Source organism: Camelus dromedarius, chromosome 16 (assembly GCF_036321535.1).
Source record: "Camelus dromedarius isolate mCamDro1 chromosome 16, mCamDro1.pat, whole genome shotgun sequence".
Taxonomy (NCBI): Eukaryota; Metazoa; Chordata; class Mammalia; order Artiodactyla; family Camelidae; genus Camelus; species Camelus dromedarius.
Window position 1 is genome coordinate 25,381,346 of NC_087451.1, and position 18,465 is coordinate 25,399,810.

At 53.8% G+C, this 18,465-nt stretch overlaps 1 protein-coding gene across 1 annotated transcript in view; it reads right to left on the reverse strand.

Annotated features, from left to right (window-relative positions):
- LOC105100601 (multidrug and toxin extrusion protein 2) overlaps window positions 1-16,960 on the reverse strand; it is a 35,709-nt gene extending 18,749 nt beyond the window's left edge. Inside the window, exons 1-8 of the mRNA XM_031469464.2 lie at window positions 16,760-16,960; window positions 16,340-16,441; window positions 10,045-10,113; window positions 8,590-8,738; window positions 7,820-7,862; window positions 7,217-7,261; window positions 4,624-4,721; window positions 2,943-3,040 (exon numbers count right to left, since the gene is read on the reverse strand). Of these exons, the coding sequence (XP_031325324.2) occupies window positions 2,943-3,040; window positions 4,624-4,721; window positions 7,217-7,261; window positions 7,820-7,862; window positions 8,590-8,738; window positions 10,045-10,113; window positions 16,340-16,441; window positions 16,760-16,960 (805 nt within the window). The remainder of the gene's footprint in view (window positions 1-2,942; window positions 3,041-4,623; window positions 4,722-7,216; window positions 7,262-7,819; window positions 7,863-8,589; window positions 8,739-10,044; window positions 10,114-16,339; window positions 16,442-16,759) is intronic.
- Window positions 16,961-18,465: the final 1,505 nt, after the last annotated feature.

Here is an 18,465-nt window from a genome sequence, read left to right on the forward strand (position 1 = left end):
CAATCCAGCAGTCTCACTTCTGGATACACCTACGAAAGAGCTGAAAGCAGGATGTCAGAGAAACTTGCACACTCATATTCACAACAGCCGAAAGGGAGAGGCAGCCCACATGTCCATCCACAGATGAATAAATAAGCCAGTTGGGGTCTGCACACAAAATGGAATATTATCCAGACTTCAAGAGGAAGCAGATTCTGACACGTGCTATGACATGGATGAACCCTGAGGACATTATGCAACACGAAATAAACCAGATATAAAAAGACAGGTACTGCAGAACCTGACTTGTACGAGGTATCGAGTAGTCAGACTCACAGTCAGACAGGTGGTTCCCGGGGGCTGGGGGAGGGAGCCTGGGGAACTGTCAAATGGGGACGGAGTTTCAGTTTTGCAAGATGAAAAAGTCTGGAGATGGATGGATGGTGGTGATGGTTGCAGGACAACGTGAATGTAATTAAAGTACTTAACCGTAGGCTTAAAAATGGTTGAGACGGTAAACTTTATGTTACGTTTACTTTATTACAATATAAAAACCAACAACAAAACGTGCTAAGTCGGAGGTCAACAAACTTTGCCTGTAAAGGGCCAGATGGTGCTTATTTTCAACTTTGCCAACTGGTCTCTATTGTCACCACTCAGCTCTGCTGCAGGAGCACGAGGGCGGCCACATCCGCATGTAAATGGTTAGCTGTCACTGTGTTCCAATAAAACTTTATTTACTGAACAAACTGCAGGTTGGATCTGGCTTATTGGCTACAGTTTGCCAACTTCTGTACTAAATGAAAAAATGTATGGAAAACAAACAAATCTAAACTACAATGCTATTAGGTAAATATAAACACATATGCAGACCAAAAGAACACAGTTTTCGAAGATACATATTGAAAGATATGTATCTCCATGTTATACTCCTGAAACTAATACAAAGCAACTATACCTAAATTTAAAAAAGAAAGAAAAGGCATCAAGACTGGAAAGGAAGAAGTCAAACCACCTCTTCCCACGTGGGGTGGACGATCTTAGATGCACCAGAGAACCCTCGAGAGATTGAGAGGAGAGGCGACGTCAGCAAGGCTTCGGGGAACAGTCAGCAGGAGGAGACAGCAGGTGAGAGGCTACCAGGCGCTGGGCAGAGGGAGGATGGGAGGGCCCTGCTTCATGGGCAGAGGGTCTATGTGGAGTGGTAAAAGTGTTTTAGAAATAGATGGTGGTGACGGTTCTGTAACATGTAAATGTACTGAAGGGCACTGAACCATACACTGAAAAATGCTGAAAATGCAGAACTAGAACAAATAATAATAAAATTTATATGGAACCACAAAAGACCTAGAATTGCCAAAGCATTACTGAAGAAAAAGAATAAAAGAGGCTGGAGGAATAACTCTCCCAGACTTCAGACAATACTATAGAGCTGCAGTCATCAAAACAGCATGGTATTGGTACAAAAACAGACATATGGACCAATGGAACAGAATAGACAGCCCAGAAATGAACCCACAAACTTTTGGTCAACTCATATTCGACAAAGGCGGCAAGAATATACAATGGAATAAAGACAGTCTCTTCAGCAAATGGTGTTGGGAAAACTGGACAGCTGCATGTAAATCAGTGAAGCTAGAACACTCCCTTACACCACACACAAAAATAAATTCAAGATAGATCAAACACTTAAACATAAGACAAGATACAATAAATCTCCTAGGAGAAAATATAGGCAAAACATTGTCTGACATACATCTCAAAAATGCTCTTGTAGGGCAGCCTACCCAAGCAATAGAAATAAAAGCAAGAATAAACAAATGGGACCTAATGAAACTTACAAGCTTCTGCACAGCAAAGGAAACCAGAAGTAAAACAAAAAGACAACCTACGGAATGGGAGAAAATTTTTGCAAATGAAACCGAAAAAGGCTTGATCTCCAGAATATATAAGCAGCTCATATGACTTAATAAGAAAAAAACAAACAACCCAATCCAAAAATGGACAGAAGACCCTAAACAAAGCAATTCTCCAGTGAAGAAATACAAATGATCAATAGGCACATGAAAAAATGCTTAATATCACTAATTATCAGAGAAATGCAAATCAAAACTACAGTGAGGTGTCACCTCACACCGGTCAGAATGGCCATCATTGAAAAGTCCACAAATGACAAATGCTGGAGAGGCTGTGGAGAAAAGAGAACCCTCCTTCACTGCTGGTGGGAATGCAGTTTGGTGCAGCCACTGTGGAAAACACTATGCAGATTCCTCAAAAAATTAAAAATAAGACTTACCATATGATCCAGCAATCCCACTTCTGGGCATATGTCAGGAGGGAACTCTAATTTGAAAAGACACCTGCACCCCAGTGTTCACAGCAGCACTATTTACAATAGCCAAGACATGGAAGCGACCTAAATGCCCAACAACGGGTGACTGGATAAAGCAGCTGTGGTATATTTATACAACGGAATACTACTCAGCCATAAAAAAGAGTAAAACAATGCCATTTGCAGCAACATGGATGGACCTGGAGATTGTCATTCTAAGTGAAGTAAGCCAGAAAGAGAAAGAAAAATACCATATGATATCATTCATATATGGAACCTTAAAAAAAAAAAAAAAGGACACTGAACTCATCTACAAAACAGAAACAGACCTGCAGACATAGTAAACAATCTTATGGTTACTGGGGAAAGGGGGTGGGAGGGGATAAATTTGGGAGTTTGAGATTTGCAGATATTAGCCACTATCAATAAAAATAGATTTTTTAAAAGTTTCTTCTGTGTAGCACAGGGAACTATGTCCAAAGTCTTGTAATAAACTTTAATGAAAAAGAAAATAAAAATGAATGTATGTATATGAATGCATGACTGGGACGTTGTGCACCAGAAATTGACGCAAAAAATCAACAACAGCAGAAACAAATACCGTCATATGAGAAATCAGTGTCCTCATTACCTCCCCAGGTGTCGACATGGACTTTCTTCCACCACATGTACAGGAAGAGAAGTGCAGACAGGAAGAACTGGGAGGCGGTGTTTGCCCACGCTGAGCCCCTGCAGGAGAAGTCAGCATCCCCCATGAGTGCATCCCTCCCAGGCATGAGTGACAGGGTCCCCGCTCTGTGCAAGGATCACAGGTACCAGATGAGCCCGGGACTCCTTTTAAACACGAGATCCACTTACGATAGACTTGTTTTCTTCCTGCCCAGACTGAGTTCTGTGGAAGAGCCCAGTGTTCTACTCACCAATAGCAAAACAGAAGGACGTAACAGCTTGTCCCCATCCCCCGCCCTGATAGCCTCTTTAAGCCGTCAAATACAGCCTTAAACATCCTCGGTTAAAAAGGACACAGCGAACAGCTACTGTGTTCAAACGCCGGCCCAAAGCCATTGTAGTTTTATTTTCCAGGATTATAATAAATGTGTTTTCTCTTAGGAAACAGCCTGAGAGCATCTTCAGCGGATGACACTGTGGGACCACACACAGCGTGGCCTGGCCCGGCCCAGAGAGCCGCCCCCTGCCCAGCGCTCGCACTTCGCCACCTCCTAACCCACTCTGGCACGTTTCTCCTCTCCCACCTACCCCTGCTGCCCTTCACACGTCTGTTCTAGAACCTTCTAGGAGATGGTCCCTGAGGTCCCTGCAGAGGAGGCTGCTCAGGCACGGGTGGGTCAGGGTCAGCACGTCTCAGACCTGCCCCCCGACTGACTTCCCCACCGCAGGGCCCGTTTCAGGTTCCTGGAGGGGTTGTGGCTGTTTCTGCATTGTTCTTGGCCCCAGCTCTCCCCTGCCCTTTAGTTAACAGCCCTTGTATCTGGTTGCTTCTCTTTCCTTAACGGAGGCACTGGGGACTGAACCCAGGACCTCACGCCTGCTGAGCACGCGCTCTGCCCCTGAGCTACACTCCGCCCCCCGCACGCAGTTGTCACCGCGGCTGACGGTAAGAAATGCATTTCCGTCACTATCCAGTACCGACGTTAGCATGAACACACAGCACAGGCACGGAAGTCTCATGAGAGAGGCCCCTGTGCCACGTTCGATTTTCTATTCTATTTCATCTTATTTTAGTTCATTCGTAATGTATTTCTGTTTTAAAAGTGCTGGTCATGACCCACAAAACTAGTTGTCGTTTGCAAAGAAACACACTAAAATCTGCCCGGTCCTGGTCTACGCGTGCTGCCGAGACCAGGCCAGCCCCACGGGAGGCAGGCAGGCCCTGGGCCGTGCACCGGGGGTCCCCGGTGGTCTCAGGTGAGGGACAGACCCACTGCCAGTGGTCTTTCCACGTGCGACCCTCGTCTGCCCAAGCAGCATCAAGATGAGTCTGGCTCCAGTCCTTACAGTCCAGGGACAGCAGGGCACGTCTGCAGGCCTGTGTCCCCTCCTGCCTTTGCTGGGGTCCCACCCCTAGCCCGGGTCTGCACGGGCTCCGGGCACCGGCAGGGCTCAAAGCACTGGGGGCTCCCTCCACGATGACCTCCAGCTCCCCAGACTAAGTCCCACTGTTCGTTCCTCCCTCCCAACAGCCGGGCTGGCCGCCCCCCAGGTGTCCCAGCCCCTGCCCTGCATCCCGCCCCAGCGCCGGGGGCCAGTGCAGCCACACGCTGCGTCGGGTGAGCGAGCGGGTCACTACTTACACCACTCCCAGGTCCAGGGCGTAGAGCAGGAGGGCGTTCATGCCCACATTGAGGACATTCGCTGCCACCCCAGTGACGACTTGAGGCATCAGGATGCCCTGGGGCCCAAGCAAACAGGACAGCGTCTCAGCAGCAGTTCCAGAAGCCGGTCAGCCAGGTGGCAAGGGTCACAGGAGACACACCCGGCTCCCGGCACAGAGCTCCCACAGCCCCTGGGACGTCCTCGGCGGGGAGGGCGCCAGGGGCACCTCTTGTCCCCGTCTGCTCTCTGACCCGGTTCCTGACACACAGCCCCCGAGAGTCTCGTAAACTCCGCACCGATCAGAGCACCGGGAGCAGCTCCTGCTCTGGCGAGGCCACCCTGCATGGGCTCTCGGGTGGGGCTGGCGCTTCCAGGCTCCCCACCACCCCCTCTGCAGAGAGGGCACGGGCTGGACGTGGAGCTAACAGAGGGCCATGCCTTCGTGCGGAAGCCGCCGAGAAGTCCCAGCGCACGGGGGGCTTCCGGGCTGGTGATCAGGCGGGCGGCCCCGCCCCACACCCTGCCCGCCCCCAGGAGGCTCGTCTGATTCCTTATCCTGTCATTTCTGAGCCAACCAGCGAACAGTAGGAACAGTTCCCCGAGTTCTGTGAGTGGTTCCAGCAAATGAATGGGACCCAAGGAGGAGGCTGTGGGACCCTCCCTGACTGCCAGCCAACTGGTGAGGAGCATGGTGCCAGCCTGGACTTGAGACTGGCATCTGAGGGGGCCGGGGGGGGCCATCTCACGGGATCTGATGCCACCTCCGGGTGGACGGGGTCAGGCCTGAGTTAAGATGCAGGACACCCGGCCTGTGTCACTGACGTGCTTGGTGTGGGGACGACATGAGAGTGCAGTCAGCGTGGCAGCCGTGGGGAAGTGAGGGAGAACGGGAGGAAGACTCAGTGCTCCCTAAGTAGGTGGCCACCTGGGCCTCCAGGTCCCGGCAGGAGGCGTGTAAGGGAAAGGCCGTCTGGGAGGCGCCGGGCCGAGGCGCCGGCCTTCTCTGCCGGGCCGGGTGCCGGAGCGGGACGTCGCCTCGCCGCGCCCGCCTGCCGGGCGTTCACTCATCGCTCTTGATTTTGCTTTACTCACCGCTGCGCTCGACACGGGTACTTGAAGCAGGACCACTGTGTGTTTTCCCTGCATCTAAACAGCTGGCCACTATCAGCGCGGAGTGGCTTTGGGGACAAACAGTGACACAGGAAGCCAGGGGCTCACAGGCGGGCCAGGGAGGAGACGCAGCCCAGAGCCGGCCTCTCACCTCGCTCACACAGCCGTGCCCCTGGCCTGTCCTTGGCTTCCCTTTCCCTTGTACTCATGGCCACAGGGGATGCTGTGTACAGCTCGGGGTCCTCCTCTAAAACACAGGCACTGAGCCAGGAAGTCACTGATCCAGGTGTCTCTCATGGGCGGGACAGAATCCACCTACAAGATCCCACATCTCCCAGACTGGGCCCCAGGTAGGATTTCAGGACAAAAATTATGAATTACTTTTATGGGAAGTTTCCTAAGAGTATTTCCTCCCAGGGAGGGTGGCCCAGATGGCAGCATTGAGCATGGCCCGTCCTGTGGGACCTCAGTTTTCTCATTTGAGGGGGGCCACTCTGTCTAAGCACAGACAGGGTCAGGGCACAGAGCAAAGAAGGCGAGGTGCAGGGGCATCCGACAGCTGCACGAAGGTGGGGCTGCAGGTACGGCCGGGGTGTGGAGGTTGCAACCTCCACAGGTGTGTATGTGGGCAGGTCCCAGGTGGCCCCGTCTACAAGGAGTCACCTGTCTGGTTCTCTCCGGCTCCCTTGTCTCATTAGACTGGGGGAGGGGGCAGTGGGGGATGGACTGCCCAGGGCCCATGGGTCCAGAGCTTGGACCCCCAGCCCACCCCGCCTTGCAGCCTGCCCTCCACTGTAACCCTCAGGCCTAGTCCAGCACTGGGCTGTTGTGTTGGAAAGAGAAAGACTCAAAGAGGGTCCTGATTAAGGCAGAACAGTTACTCCCTAGATTGCAGGAGAAAAATTCAGATCCGAATCCCAACTCAGAATTAACCCTGTCCAGCCCTAACTTCTCTTCTGTAAAGCTGGGTAAAAGGGAGGACCATCTTGCAAGATTACAAGAAATAAATAGACTCTCACTTAGCATATGTCAGGTGTATCTGCATAAAACCAAAACTGGGGCAAGCTAGGGAAAAGCCCGTCCCAGAAACAGACTTTTAAATGCTGAAACCTTCCCTCATGGCCTGGTGAAATGGCTCAGGCTTTGGAACCAGAGTGAGTTCACATCCCAGTGCCGAGGCTGACAGTCCGCCTGTGTGACCTTGGGCAAGTCACAGAATCTCAGCTTCCTTGTCTAAGACCGGAGACAGCAGAACCTACTCGTACTGTTACGAGAACTGAGTAACACATTGAGAATTGAGTAAGTTAATATATTTATAAAGCGTTTAGAGCAGTGTCTGGCACAGAGTAAAAACAAGTTATTGTTAATAAATAAAACACAGAAGCACCACGTTGAGTTGCGGGGGGGGGGGAGTCCTGCCCGTTTCTAGTATGAGGGAGTGAAAACAGAAAAAATCTGTACCTGACTTTGTAAATATCTTGCCTGCAGCTGGAACAGGAATGTTGCCTGTAAGACAAAAACAGAAAACACAGCTCACTGATACAAAAATGTCACTCCAACAGCTCTGGTCTTGAGTAAGATCCTTACCCTCGAGGTGTGACTTCAGACACTCGGACCCACCCTAACAAATGCTAGGACAACCAAACGCATGCTGACTACTCAGAGCGTCCCAGGGTGGACTCCCTGAGCAGCTGACCAAAGCGAACTGCAAGTGGCAGGAGCCTCTCGCTGCCCTGACGTGTGACTGGCTCCGAGGGGGATGGGGCAGCATCTCCCCAAATTCAAGCAGAACCCAGTATGCAAGCTGAGTCATTTGCAACCAGAAGTAACCCCAGGATAAGGAAGGCGTCCTTTCCCCTCGTCAGTGTTGGAATTTAATTTAACTGAACCTCAAAGGGGCGCGAGCCCTGAGGCTCAGGAAGGTGGGGACGGCAGGCCCCAGAGATGCTCAGCTTGTTCTGCACAAACAGCACTTTGATCTAATAAACGAACAGGAGGGGAGGCCCGCGCACAGCAGCACCCGCGAGCTGCTTCGTGAAACACAAGGACGTCCTTGGCACTTACAGGAAGAGCAGGGATCAAGATCATCACGTAAGCCTGGGCCATCCTGAAATAAACAACCAAACAGCCTCCAGTTAACATCAGAACAACTGCTGGCCGTGCTGTCTTCAAACTAAATTCGTAGAGTGTTTTCTGAAAATTAAAATTTACGCGGGAGAAGTGCGAGAACAGTTTAAGGGAGAGTTTCTCTGGCGTCAGTCAGCACCACATCAGGTCTGTCCGCGTCGCCCCATGGAATGGAGCCTGACTGCCCGCTTTCCAGCGCGTTCTAGGCAGGAAAGGTGGGAGGAACACAGCAGAACGAGCTGAAAGTCAGGCAAAGTTCAGAAGCCTTTTTCTTTAATGGAGGTGCTGGGGATGGAACCCAGGCCTCGCGCCTGCTAAGCACGCGCTCTGCCCTGAGCTGTGCCCTCCCCCCAAGATCCTCGTGAAGGGGTGAGGACGGCAGCTGTGCCTCCAGCTTCTAGAAGGTACAGCCTCCTTCCTCCCGCGGCCCCACAGAAGCTGTGGGGGAAGAAGTCCCGACTCTGACCGCACGCCGCGCTCTTTGTCAGGGAAGGACCCTGTGCGTTTGCAGAGCGCCAAGGGGCCCCGTGTGGGCACCTGTCCCTGAGCGCAGGGTCCCTGCCAGCCCCGGAACCTGCAGGCCACTGTCCCCGCTCCCGTTTTCGACAGGGTTCAAGCCCGAGTGACCGGCGGAAGCGTCACCACTGGCAAGGTGACCAGACAGCCGCGTGCTCAGAACCTAGTGGGGCACAAGCAACGCTGCTGACCTGGACACCTCAGGGTCCTGCCTGAGCAGCAGGAGGAGGCTCTCGGTGTTGATGAAGACGGCCCAGCAGGGGAGGCAGCAGAGCAGCAGGATGAGGGTGCCTCTCTGCAGGATGATCCCCACGCGCCTCAGGTTCTTGCCTCCGAAGGACTGGGGGAGAGAAGTGCGGTGATGGAGAGGGCGCTGCGCGGGGGCGGCCGGGCTCTGGGCCACCTGCCCGGCGTCCCTGCACCTGAGCGGGTCGGCCCGGTGACACCTAAACCCGCCCTGGGACACCGGCTCCCGCTCCCAGAACCGGGCCGGGTCAGGACCTCCTCAGGGGCCGGACACACGTGAGGCCTGGGAACTAACTTGGCCGCGAACGATGTGGGCAGAGGCGCTGCTCTCACGGAGCTGCCTTTCCAGCAGGAAAGGGAGATGGGTGACACAGGAGCCACCGCGGTCCCCGTGCGTCGACAGGCGGGGAGGAAACACCGCCCGGGAGGGGGTAGGGGATGGAGTGCTGGGGGCGCACAGCTCTCAGCCTGGTGATGGGGGGCCCCCAAGGCTGGTCTGAGAGACTGAGGGGTGGGGGCCGCGTGGCTGGAACAGAGTGGGGGAGGGGTGGGGACGGGCCACCGGGGGCAGCCCCTGGGAGGCAGGCACGAGAGGGGTCGTCGGGGGAGCGGGAGGGCCCCGCAGAGGTGGCCCGGCTGCTCCCCAGCGCCCTGGCCGGCGAGGCCTCAGGGGCCTCCTTTCAGGCTCCCTTGTCTGCCTGTCGCTGAAGGAGTCTGACTTAACACATGTTAAAAGAGACACTGCGGCGCCACGTGGTGCCGCTCACACGCGGAGTCCAGACAAAGGAAGAAGACACCAGTGAGCTCATCTACAAAACAGACAGACGCACAGACATAGTGAACAATCCTGTGGTTGCCAGGGGGCAAAGAGGGTGGGAGGGCATAAACCGGGAGTTCGAGATGTGCAACTACTAGCGACTATACATAGAACAGATGAAAACCAAATTTCTTCTGTCCAGCACAGAGAACTGTATCTTACAATAACCTATAATGAAAAGATATGAAAACAAGTATGTACACACACGTGTGACTGAGACACTGTGCTGCACACCAGACACTGACACACAGAACCAAGCTGTGTGGAGAGCAGGTGTCCCAGCAGGGACCACAAGAACACCTTGGGTCAGAGAGGGGAGAGAGACGGGGCGGCAGGTGGAAAAGGATGGCTTTTGGGTGCAGGAGATCAGACGGGCCGGAAGAAGGACCACACAGCCCTGGGCAGGCAGCCCCGGAGGACAGAACCCACAAAGCCGAGTTGGCCTGCACGTCCGGCCGCCAGCAGCCTGGGGTCTGACAGAGAGAAGGCAGCCCAACCGCGGGCTGTCCCCAGTCCCTCCAGGCAGGCGCTGATAGGAAAGACAACCGACCAGAAAAGGTCTGTGGGGGAGGGGGGTCCTCACCTGAGACATCAGCGTGTCACAAGCGGAGGCCAGGCCGGTTCCAACGGAAATGCCCGTAATGTTCACAACCTGCAGGGAGCGGCAGACCAGGCGTGGTGAGCAGAGGCGAGGTCAGCCGGCCCCCTTGCCGTGGCTGCCACGCTGGCCCTGTGTTCAGATTGAATGGGCGTCCACGTCTCCCTGTGATGCTCACACAGGACGCACCTCTGCCTCCTGGGTCGTGGTCAACCAGGGAAGCTGACGACCTGGCTTTTCTTAAACAACACAGCGCTTTACAACGTCTGCATTTAAGGGTTATGCTGTTAACACCTGAAGGCGGCGCTCTCAGTGGTAATAGTAACAGCAGCGCGTCCTGAGCATGTGCTTCGTGCAGACACCGTCCCGAGCCCCTCGCGTACACGGCATTGTGGTCACTGTGCCTACTCCACAAGTCATCTGGGTGAGTCACAGAAGGTCTGGGAAGCCTGGCCCCAGGCTTTGGTCCTCCCAGGAGGAACGGCACGAGTGTGGGGCCGCCCCACCCCGCACCCTCCACAACCAAGGGCACAAGTGGTCACGTGCGGGCAGGGGTCAGAGCCCAAGGTGCCAGTGTGCCACAGACTGGGGAGGGGACACTGAAGACTCTCGTTTCATCCTGGGTCTCACATTTAGCGGTGATGCCAACTGCAAGTGAGCGGAATTCTTGGCTGACCATGACACAAACTCTAGCCCCCGGGACTCGGCGACAGGCCACACACCGAGCAGCAGGAGGCGCCCACCCCAGGACGCCTTCTGCTCTGAATTCAGGCAGGACAGTGTCAGGGCGACAGCTCCCCAGACATCCCAGCCTCCCAGGCAAAGAGAACAGTGGAGCGCGTCAGTTTCTGAAATGTTTTGTGCTGGAAAAAACAGCCACCCTGAGCTTTTTTTGTAAACGGATGGACTTTGCTGTTTCTGTGTCTCTCTGCGGGTCACGTTGCTAGTCAGACACTGCTTTGGTTAAAGTCACCGAGCTGTCACCAACCTGGCCCCGCCGTCACACTTCCCCCTGACAGCGCAGCCTGTGGTGTGTGTCAAAGATGCACAAGAACTGCTACTGTGTCTCTCATGGTGGCTGGCCCGGGACAGTCTCCCACGTCAGCGCATCCGCCCTGTGAAGCCTTAACTCTGCAGGAGAAACGCCCTGCGACTCAGCAGCATGAAGGCCGCCCCCCCACCCCACCCCGAGCGGACCGCTGGACGCGTGGGCGCGGGGTGCCGCCGGGCCCCGCCCCGCCCCGGCCTGCACACTTCCGTCCATGTTCCTTCCACCGGATTCCACCAGCCGGTTATTTACGCTGCACACAAAGTACTGTTATAAACCAACTGAAGTCCTCTGGAACAAGGCAGATAGAAACCAAGGTGCTTCCCTTTTCAAACCAAACGCTTCTGTAAATCCTCTCGGACTGTGTGCAGAATTTCTCATACAGGAAAACGTTTTTAATGCTGTCTGGCTCTCGTAAACAGAGTTTTCTCAGAATGCGTTACAGTTTCACAGATGACTAAAAGCAGAGTCACGCACCGCCCGAGGGAGGTCCCGCTGGCCTGAGCCTGACCCACAGAGACTCCTGCTCTGGGACACGCTGACCTTCCCACATGTCTCCACAGGCCTTTCTGTTAATTGTAGGCTTGTATTTACTCCATTCCTATTATTTTTACTTCAAAAACTAGGAGCTCTTTTTTGACCTTCTTATCAGTGGGTGATCTGGCAGAAAAACAGAAAGAAGGAAAGAATCACTCCAAAACACACATAAAATCTTAATTTCGGTTTTCCCCCCAAGATATGTTTTAAAGCGGTTTGGATGAGATACAGTCCAGCCACTGTGGAAACAGGACGGAGGTCCCTCGGAAAGCTAAGCACAGAACCGCTGTGTGACCAGCACTCCACTCCGGGGTGTGTGTCCAGGGAAGCACTGCCGCGCAACGACTCCTGCACCGCAGCGAGTGCAGCAGCACCGTTCCCAGCAGCAGGGCCCGGAAGCAGCGCGTGTCCGTCGCAGACGACTGGACAGAGAAGGTGTGGTGCGTGTGCACACACGGCGGGACGCTAGCCGCGAAAAAGGAAACTTTGCCGTTTGCAGCAGCGTGCATGGACCTGGAGGGCATTATGCTAAGTGAAATGAGTCGGAGAAAGACGAGTACTGCATGCCGTCACTGACGTGTGGAATCCAGAAAATACGGCAAACTAGTAACTGGGACAAAACAGAAACAGACTCTCAGCTACAGAGACGAATGAGTGCTTACCAGTGGGGAGAGGGAAGGGGGGGCGAGACGGGGGAGGGGATTCAGAGGTTCAAACCGCTCTATCTAAAATAAGTAAGTCACAAGGACACGTTCTCCAGCACAGGATACAGAGCCAATATCTTATACTAACTATAAATGGAGCATAACCTTAAAAAGTTGTGAATCTCTACGCTGTACACCTGAGGCTGACGTAACGTTGTGCACCCACTGCACCTCAGTTCTCTCAAGCAGCTTTGACGCGGTGCACAGGAGAACGGGAGCCGAGGGGCGAGAACACACAGAAGCGCCGTATTTAAGCCCTCGCCGCACTTCAGGGGCAACATCCAGGCGCATCTGGGGGATACCTGGGTGAGAGCTCATTTCCCTGAGACGAATGAGCGGCCAGCCCTGAGCCAGGAACCAGGCCGGGCAAGAATCAACACACGCTGGTCCCTCAGCAAGACAGCAGGCAGACAGACGTCCCGTGGGCACGGGACACTGGGCGCAGAGGAGGGGCGCTGGGCCCGGCCCCCCGCCCAGGTCACGGGATGCGGGGGGCACCACGAGCAGGGGGCTGAGAGGCCTGGACGTCACCGTCCGGTGTGTTAAGCCGGGAGTGGAACCATGGCACCTGTGGGCTTGGACTCTGGCTGCAGAACGGAGGAGGGGAGGCCAGCGGGGCTGAGAGCAGGAGCAGGAAGCAGAAAACAAGAAGTGTTTCAGGCAGGGGAGGGCACAGCTCAGTGGTAGAGCATGTGCTTAGCATGCACGAGGTCGTGGCTTCAGTCCTCAGCACCTCCGTTAAAAACAAACAAAAAGGCCCGGAGCATCAGACACTCCCGAGCATGCGGAGGGGAGGCAGGTGGAGCCCTCACCCCCAGGGAGAAAACACTCAGGTCCCGAGGCCATGACTGAGCACAGAGGAGGACACCGCCTGGTGACCAGGCAGCCCCAACAAGGATGCGGGCAGGATGGCAAACCGCGACGGACCGTCCACACGTGGATGGTGGGAGAGGACAGGCTCTTCAGTAGAGGGTGCTGGGGAAACTGGGACAGCCACGTGCCACAGAATGAAACCGGACCCCATCTGACACCACCCACAGAAATCAGTCCCAAATGGATGAAAGACGTGGACGTAAGACTTGAAACCGTGAAACCCCTAGAAGAAAACACAGGCAGTGAGTTCCTGTAGTTGACCGTGGAGATGATTTTTTGGATTTGACACCAAAAATCAAAGGCAACAAAAGCAAAAATAAACAAATGGGGCCACATCAGACTGAAAGGCTTCCGCACAGCCAAGGACACGATCCACAAAATGGAAAGGCAGTGCACGGCACTGGGAGAGAGTACTCGCAAACTGTATCTGATAAGGGGTTAATACCCAGTATCTATAAAGAAGTCATACAACTCAATAGCAAAAAACAACCTGACTTTTAAAAATGGGCAGAGGATCTGAGCGTTTTTCCAAAGACATGCAGACGGCCAACAGGTACTGAAAAAGTGCTCACCATCACTACCAGGGAAATGCAAATCAGAACCACATTAATCCCTCACGCCAGCTGGAATGGCTGTTACCAAAATCACAAGAAGTAAGTGTTGGTGAGGGTGTGGAGAAAAGGGAACCCTTGTGCACTGCTGGTGGGAATGCAAACTGGTGCAGCCACTGTGGACAACAATATGGCAGTTCCTCAAAAAATTAAAAATAGAGCTACATATTATGATCCAGCAATTCCACTTCTGGGTATTTATCCAAAGAAAATGAAAACACGAACTTGAAGGCTAATATGCGCCCCCCCCATGTTCACTGAAGCATTGTTTACAACAACCAAGACACGGCAACAACCTAAGTGGCCACTGATATCCGCACAATGCAATATTCAGTCATAAAAAAGGAAATCTTGCCATTTGGAACAACATGGCTTTGGGGGCATTACAGTAAGTGAAGTACAGACAAAGACAAATACCACTCATACAGGGAATTTAAAAAAAAAAAAAAAGTCATAGATGCAGAGAACAGGTTGGTGGTTGCCAGAGGGGGGAAGTGGGCAAAAGGTACAACTTCCAGCGATGAAATAAACAAGCCAGGGGGATGTCACGTACTGCCTTTCGACTACAGTTAATGATATTGTGGATACTGTGTTGCATGTCTGAAAGTTGCTAAGAGTAAACCTGAAACGTTCTCCCCACAAGAAAAAAAGTTTCTGTGTGTGGTGACACATGTAGACTTAGCACAAATGATCACTTTGCAACATATACAAACCCTGAGTCACTGTGTTGTACACCCACAACTAGTATAACATTATGTGTCAACTTTTATCTCAACATTTTATATTTTTTATTGAAGTGCAGATTTACAGTGTGGTGTCGATTTCTGGTGTACAGCACAGCACCTCAGTCACGTAGGAACATACATTCATTCTCATGTTCTTCTTCACCATAAGTTACTACAAGATACTGAATGCGGCTCCCTGTGCTATACAGTATGAACTTGCTGTTTATTTTATATATATTTGTTAGTACCTGCAAATCTCAAACTCCCAATTTATCCCTTCCCACCCCCTTCCCCAACTGGTAACCATGAGTTTGTTCTCTATGTCTGTGAGTCTGTTTCTGTTTTGTAAATAAGTTCATTTGTCTTTTTTTTTTTTTTAATTCCACATGTGAGTGATATCATGTGGTATTTTTCTCTTTCTGGCTAATTTCCCCAAGAATCACAATCTCTAGTTTCATCCATGTTGCTGCAAATGAAATTATTTTATTCTTTTTTATGGCTGAGTAGTATTCTGTTGTATAAATATACCACAACTTCTTTATCTAGTCATCTGTCAGTGAGCATCTACGTTGTTTCCATGTCTTGGCTGTTGTAAATAGTGCTGCTATGAACATTGGGGTGCATGTGTCTTTCTGAATTAAGGTTCCCTTTGTATATATGCCCAGGAGTGGGATTGGTGGATCACATGGTAAGTCTATTTTTAGTCTTTTGAAGAATCTCCATACTGTTTTCCGTAACAGCTGCACCAAACTATATTCCCACCAGCAGTGCAGGAGGGCTCCCTTTTCTCCACACTCTATCTCACCTTTTTTTAATTCATTAATTTAAAAAAAAAATTAAAAGGACACTGCAGAGTAAAGATTTGGAAACAGAGATAGAAAAAGGTAGACCCCAAGCCTGGGTCCCTCCAAGTTTCAGATAATCACCCACAGCTAATGTCTGTTCACAGCCAACAGGGTGACCAGAGTACAATGCGTGCCAGGGCTGTGTCACCCTACACGGCACAAGAGTTAAGGTCATCTTTCTGTTAACAACCTGTATATAAAGCTTCTCTTCTTTCTTGACTTTCTAGAGGCCCAATCTAAACTTTCAAAGGAAACAAATCTCCCTTAACCCGAATTAGTTCACCCAATAGACTTGTAAATATGACGTCTGATTCCGCATACCAATGTGGTCTCAACCATAAGGGGGACTTGCGGGGAGCGCCACGATCTTAGGGCTACACCAACCGAGGCGGGGACGGAAGGACGTTTTCTGAGACTGAGGAAGACAACCTGCCATCACCAGTGGAAGCATTCTTTCCTCCTTTGAAAGGAGGAAATGCAAGAGAAGCGACTTTCCACCACATTACCCACAAAGAGGCCGGGACACAAGACTTCAAAGCAGGCGTAATTTCAATCCACTTACTACAAGGATGAAATAGTGGGACCTTAATGAACTAATTCAAACTACTGGCAGGCAACCTGGATCATCTGTGCGTGCCCTGGTTTAACTTCACTACAGAAAAAACAAAAACGCAGTTCCTTGCGCCCTGCCAGCACAGTGTGTCTCACTGCTGCACCTGAGCCTCCCTGGTCAGAGGTCAGCCGCACCGGGACAGTCTGAGAGCCCGGGAAACACCTGTGCTAAGGAGTTGCCGCGATCTCCTTTCAAATCTAACGCGAAGGGAGCCTCGGGTCGAGCTCGGACCCTGTGAAGGAGCCCGTGTCAGACATCGCACAATTCAAATTCTAGGCTTTGCGAGGACGTCGGCCCGAAGAAGATAAACACGAAAAAACCTACCGAGACCGCGAGCGTGACAGCATCCAGCTCGACTCTGCCCAGGTGTCCGCAGAAGATGGAGCTGACGATGCTGATGAGAAAGGTCATCAGCTGCGCGAGGAACTGCGGGGAGAAGCGGGGGACACGCGTGACCCCGACCCTCCGGTCCGCAGGGCCCAAGAAGGCGGGACCCCGGGGCACCGGGCTGACCGCGGGGGATGAACGGTGGGGACGCGGGGGAGGGGGACGCGGGGTGACCGCGGGGCGTGAATGGGGGGACGCGGGGTGACCGCGGGGCGTGAATGGGGGGGACGCGGGGTGACCGCGGGGTGTGAATGGGGGGGACGCGGGGTGACCGCGGGGCGTGAATGGGGGGACGTGGGGTGACCACGGGGCGTGAACGGTGGGGACCGAGGGGGAGACGCGGGGCAGCGCACTCACCACGGGGCCCCCGATCGCCACGAGCTCCGCCGCCTCTCGCCCCACGTCGGGGGGCAGCAGGCCCCGCAGGCTCCGGCGCCAGCCAGGGACGCCGGGCTCCTGGGCGCCGTCGGGGACGGCCGCGGGGATCTCGGCTGCGGGTGGGGCCGGGGCGGCGGGGGTCTCGGCAGCGGGTGGGGCCGGGGCGGCGAGGGTCTCCATGCCGGCGCGGGAGGGCCTCGGAGGCTGGCGCGCCCGCGGGAGGCTGCGCGGGAGGCGGTGGGGGCGGGGCTGGGGGCGGCCCGCCCCCTGTAGCCCCCCCCCCCCCCACGGCACCCCGGGGGAGGGGCGGCCTTGGTGAGGGGGGCGGCGCGGGAGGAGCAGGAGGGGAAAGTACGTCGTGCCCCGGGACGGGAGCGGGGCCGGGACTGAAGTGAGGGCCTCCACCCACGCACCCCAGAACAATCACCGGCTTTGCCGGTGAGGCCTCTGCCCCAGCAGGCGCCAAGAATTTACCCCCGGGGTCCTGAGCTCCCGGCTGCCAGCAATTTGCAGCTGATTGGACGCCCCCGTGTCCCCGGGGAAGGGAGGCCACTTGAGAAGCCTCCGCAAGGCAAGGGGTGCCCGGGCGGAGGGGATGAGGCGCCGGGCGGAGGGGATGAGGCCCCGGGAGGGGCCGTTGATGGGGCCGCCTTCTGCGCAAGCCTTTATCTTGGTCTCCGAAGATAACCTTCCACTTACTGACCCAAGAAGAATGAGGCACCCGGGGTGGGGCTGCCAGAAGGCCCTGGCCGAAATCTGCCCTGGGGTGCTTTTCACTCACAGGAGCTGATTTTGCTCATCTGGTCCATTATGGGTTCTTTCAGGGCAAAGGCCATGCCTCGCTGTTGTGCCCACCGAGCGGCCGGCGGACTTGGCGTTGGCTGAGGCTGGCGGAGCTACCGGCGCGACCGCAAGGCTGCACCCGAGCGTGGCCACCACTTAATCTACGGCCGCTGTGGACACATGGTCCTCCCACCCAATCCGAGGGATTAGCAACCTCTTGCTGTTGCAAGAGTAAATTAGCTTCCTTAGGGCCTGTTCGGATTTTCAGACAATCCCCACGATTTTCTAAGGCCAAGCAGAGGGAGTATTCATTAAAACCTCATCTTTCAAGGTGAGGGGAGAGCTCGGTGGTAGAGCCCGTGCTTAGCATGCATGAGATCCCAGGTTCCACCCCCAGTGCCTCCATTAAAAAAGAAAGGAACCTAATGCCCGCCCCCAAAGCGTCATCTTTTTGAGATGGGACCACACAAGACCTTCTGGATATCCATGTCTGCCACTAAAAGCTTGGGCCCTTTTAAAAGACAAAGATGAACAGGGCCTGTCCAGAACCCCCTCCCCTCCCCTAGCTCACACGTCATTTTTGCTGCCTTCCAACTTTCTAAACCTTTCTATCAAAAGAGGAAGGGGTCTGATTTTCTTCCTCCAGTTTGCCTGGATTAGCTCTTCAGACCCTGTGTTTCCCTCCCCTCTCCTGGCTTCTGCCAACCCCGTCAATTCAAACAGATTGTAAAACAAGTCCTTAATAGGAAGGATGCAAATTGATGCCACCTGCCTCCTTCCTTTTTCGTAACCTGTCTTCTCTGCTTTGAGTCTCTCAAGCATGTCCGGTGCCCTCAGTACCTGAGATCTGGACCCCAAAGGAATAGGAACAAGTACCGTTTCCCGTTGAATAATCCTCTAAG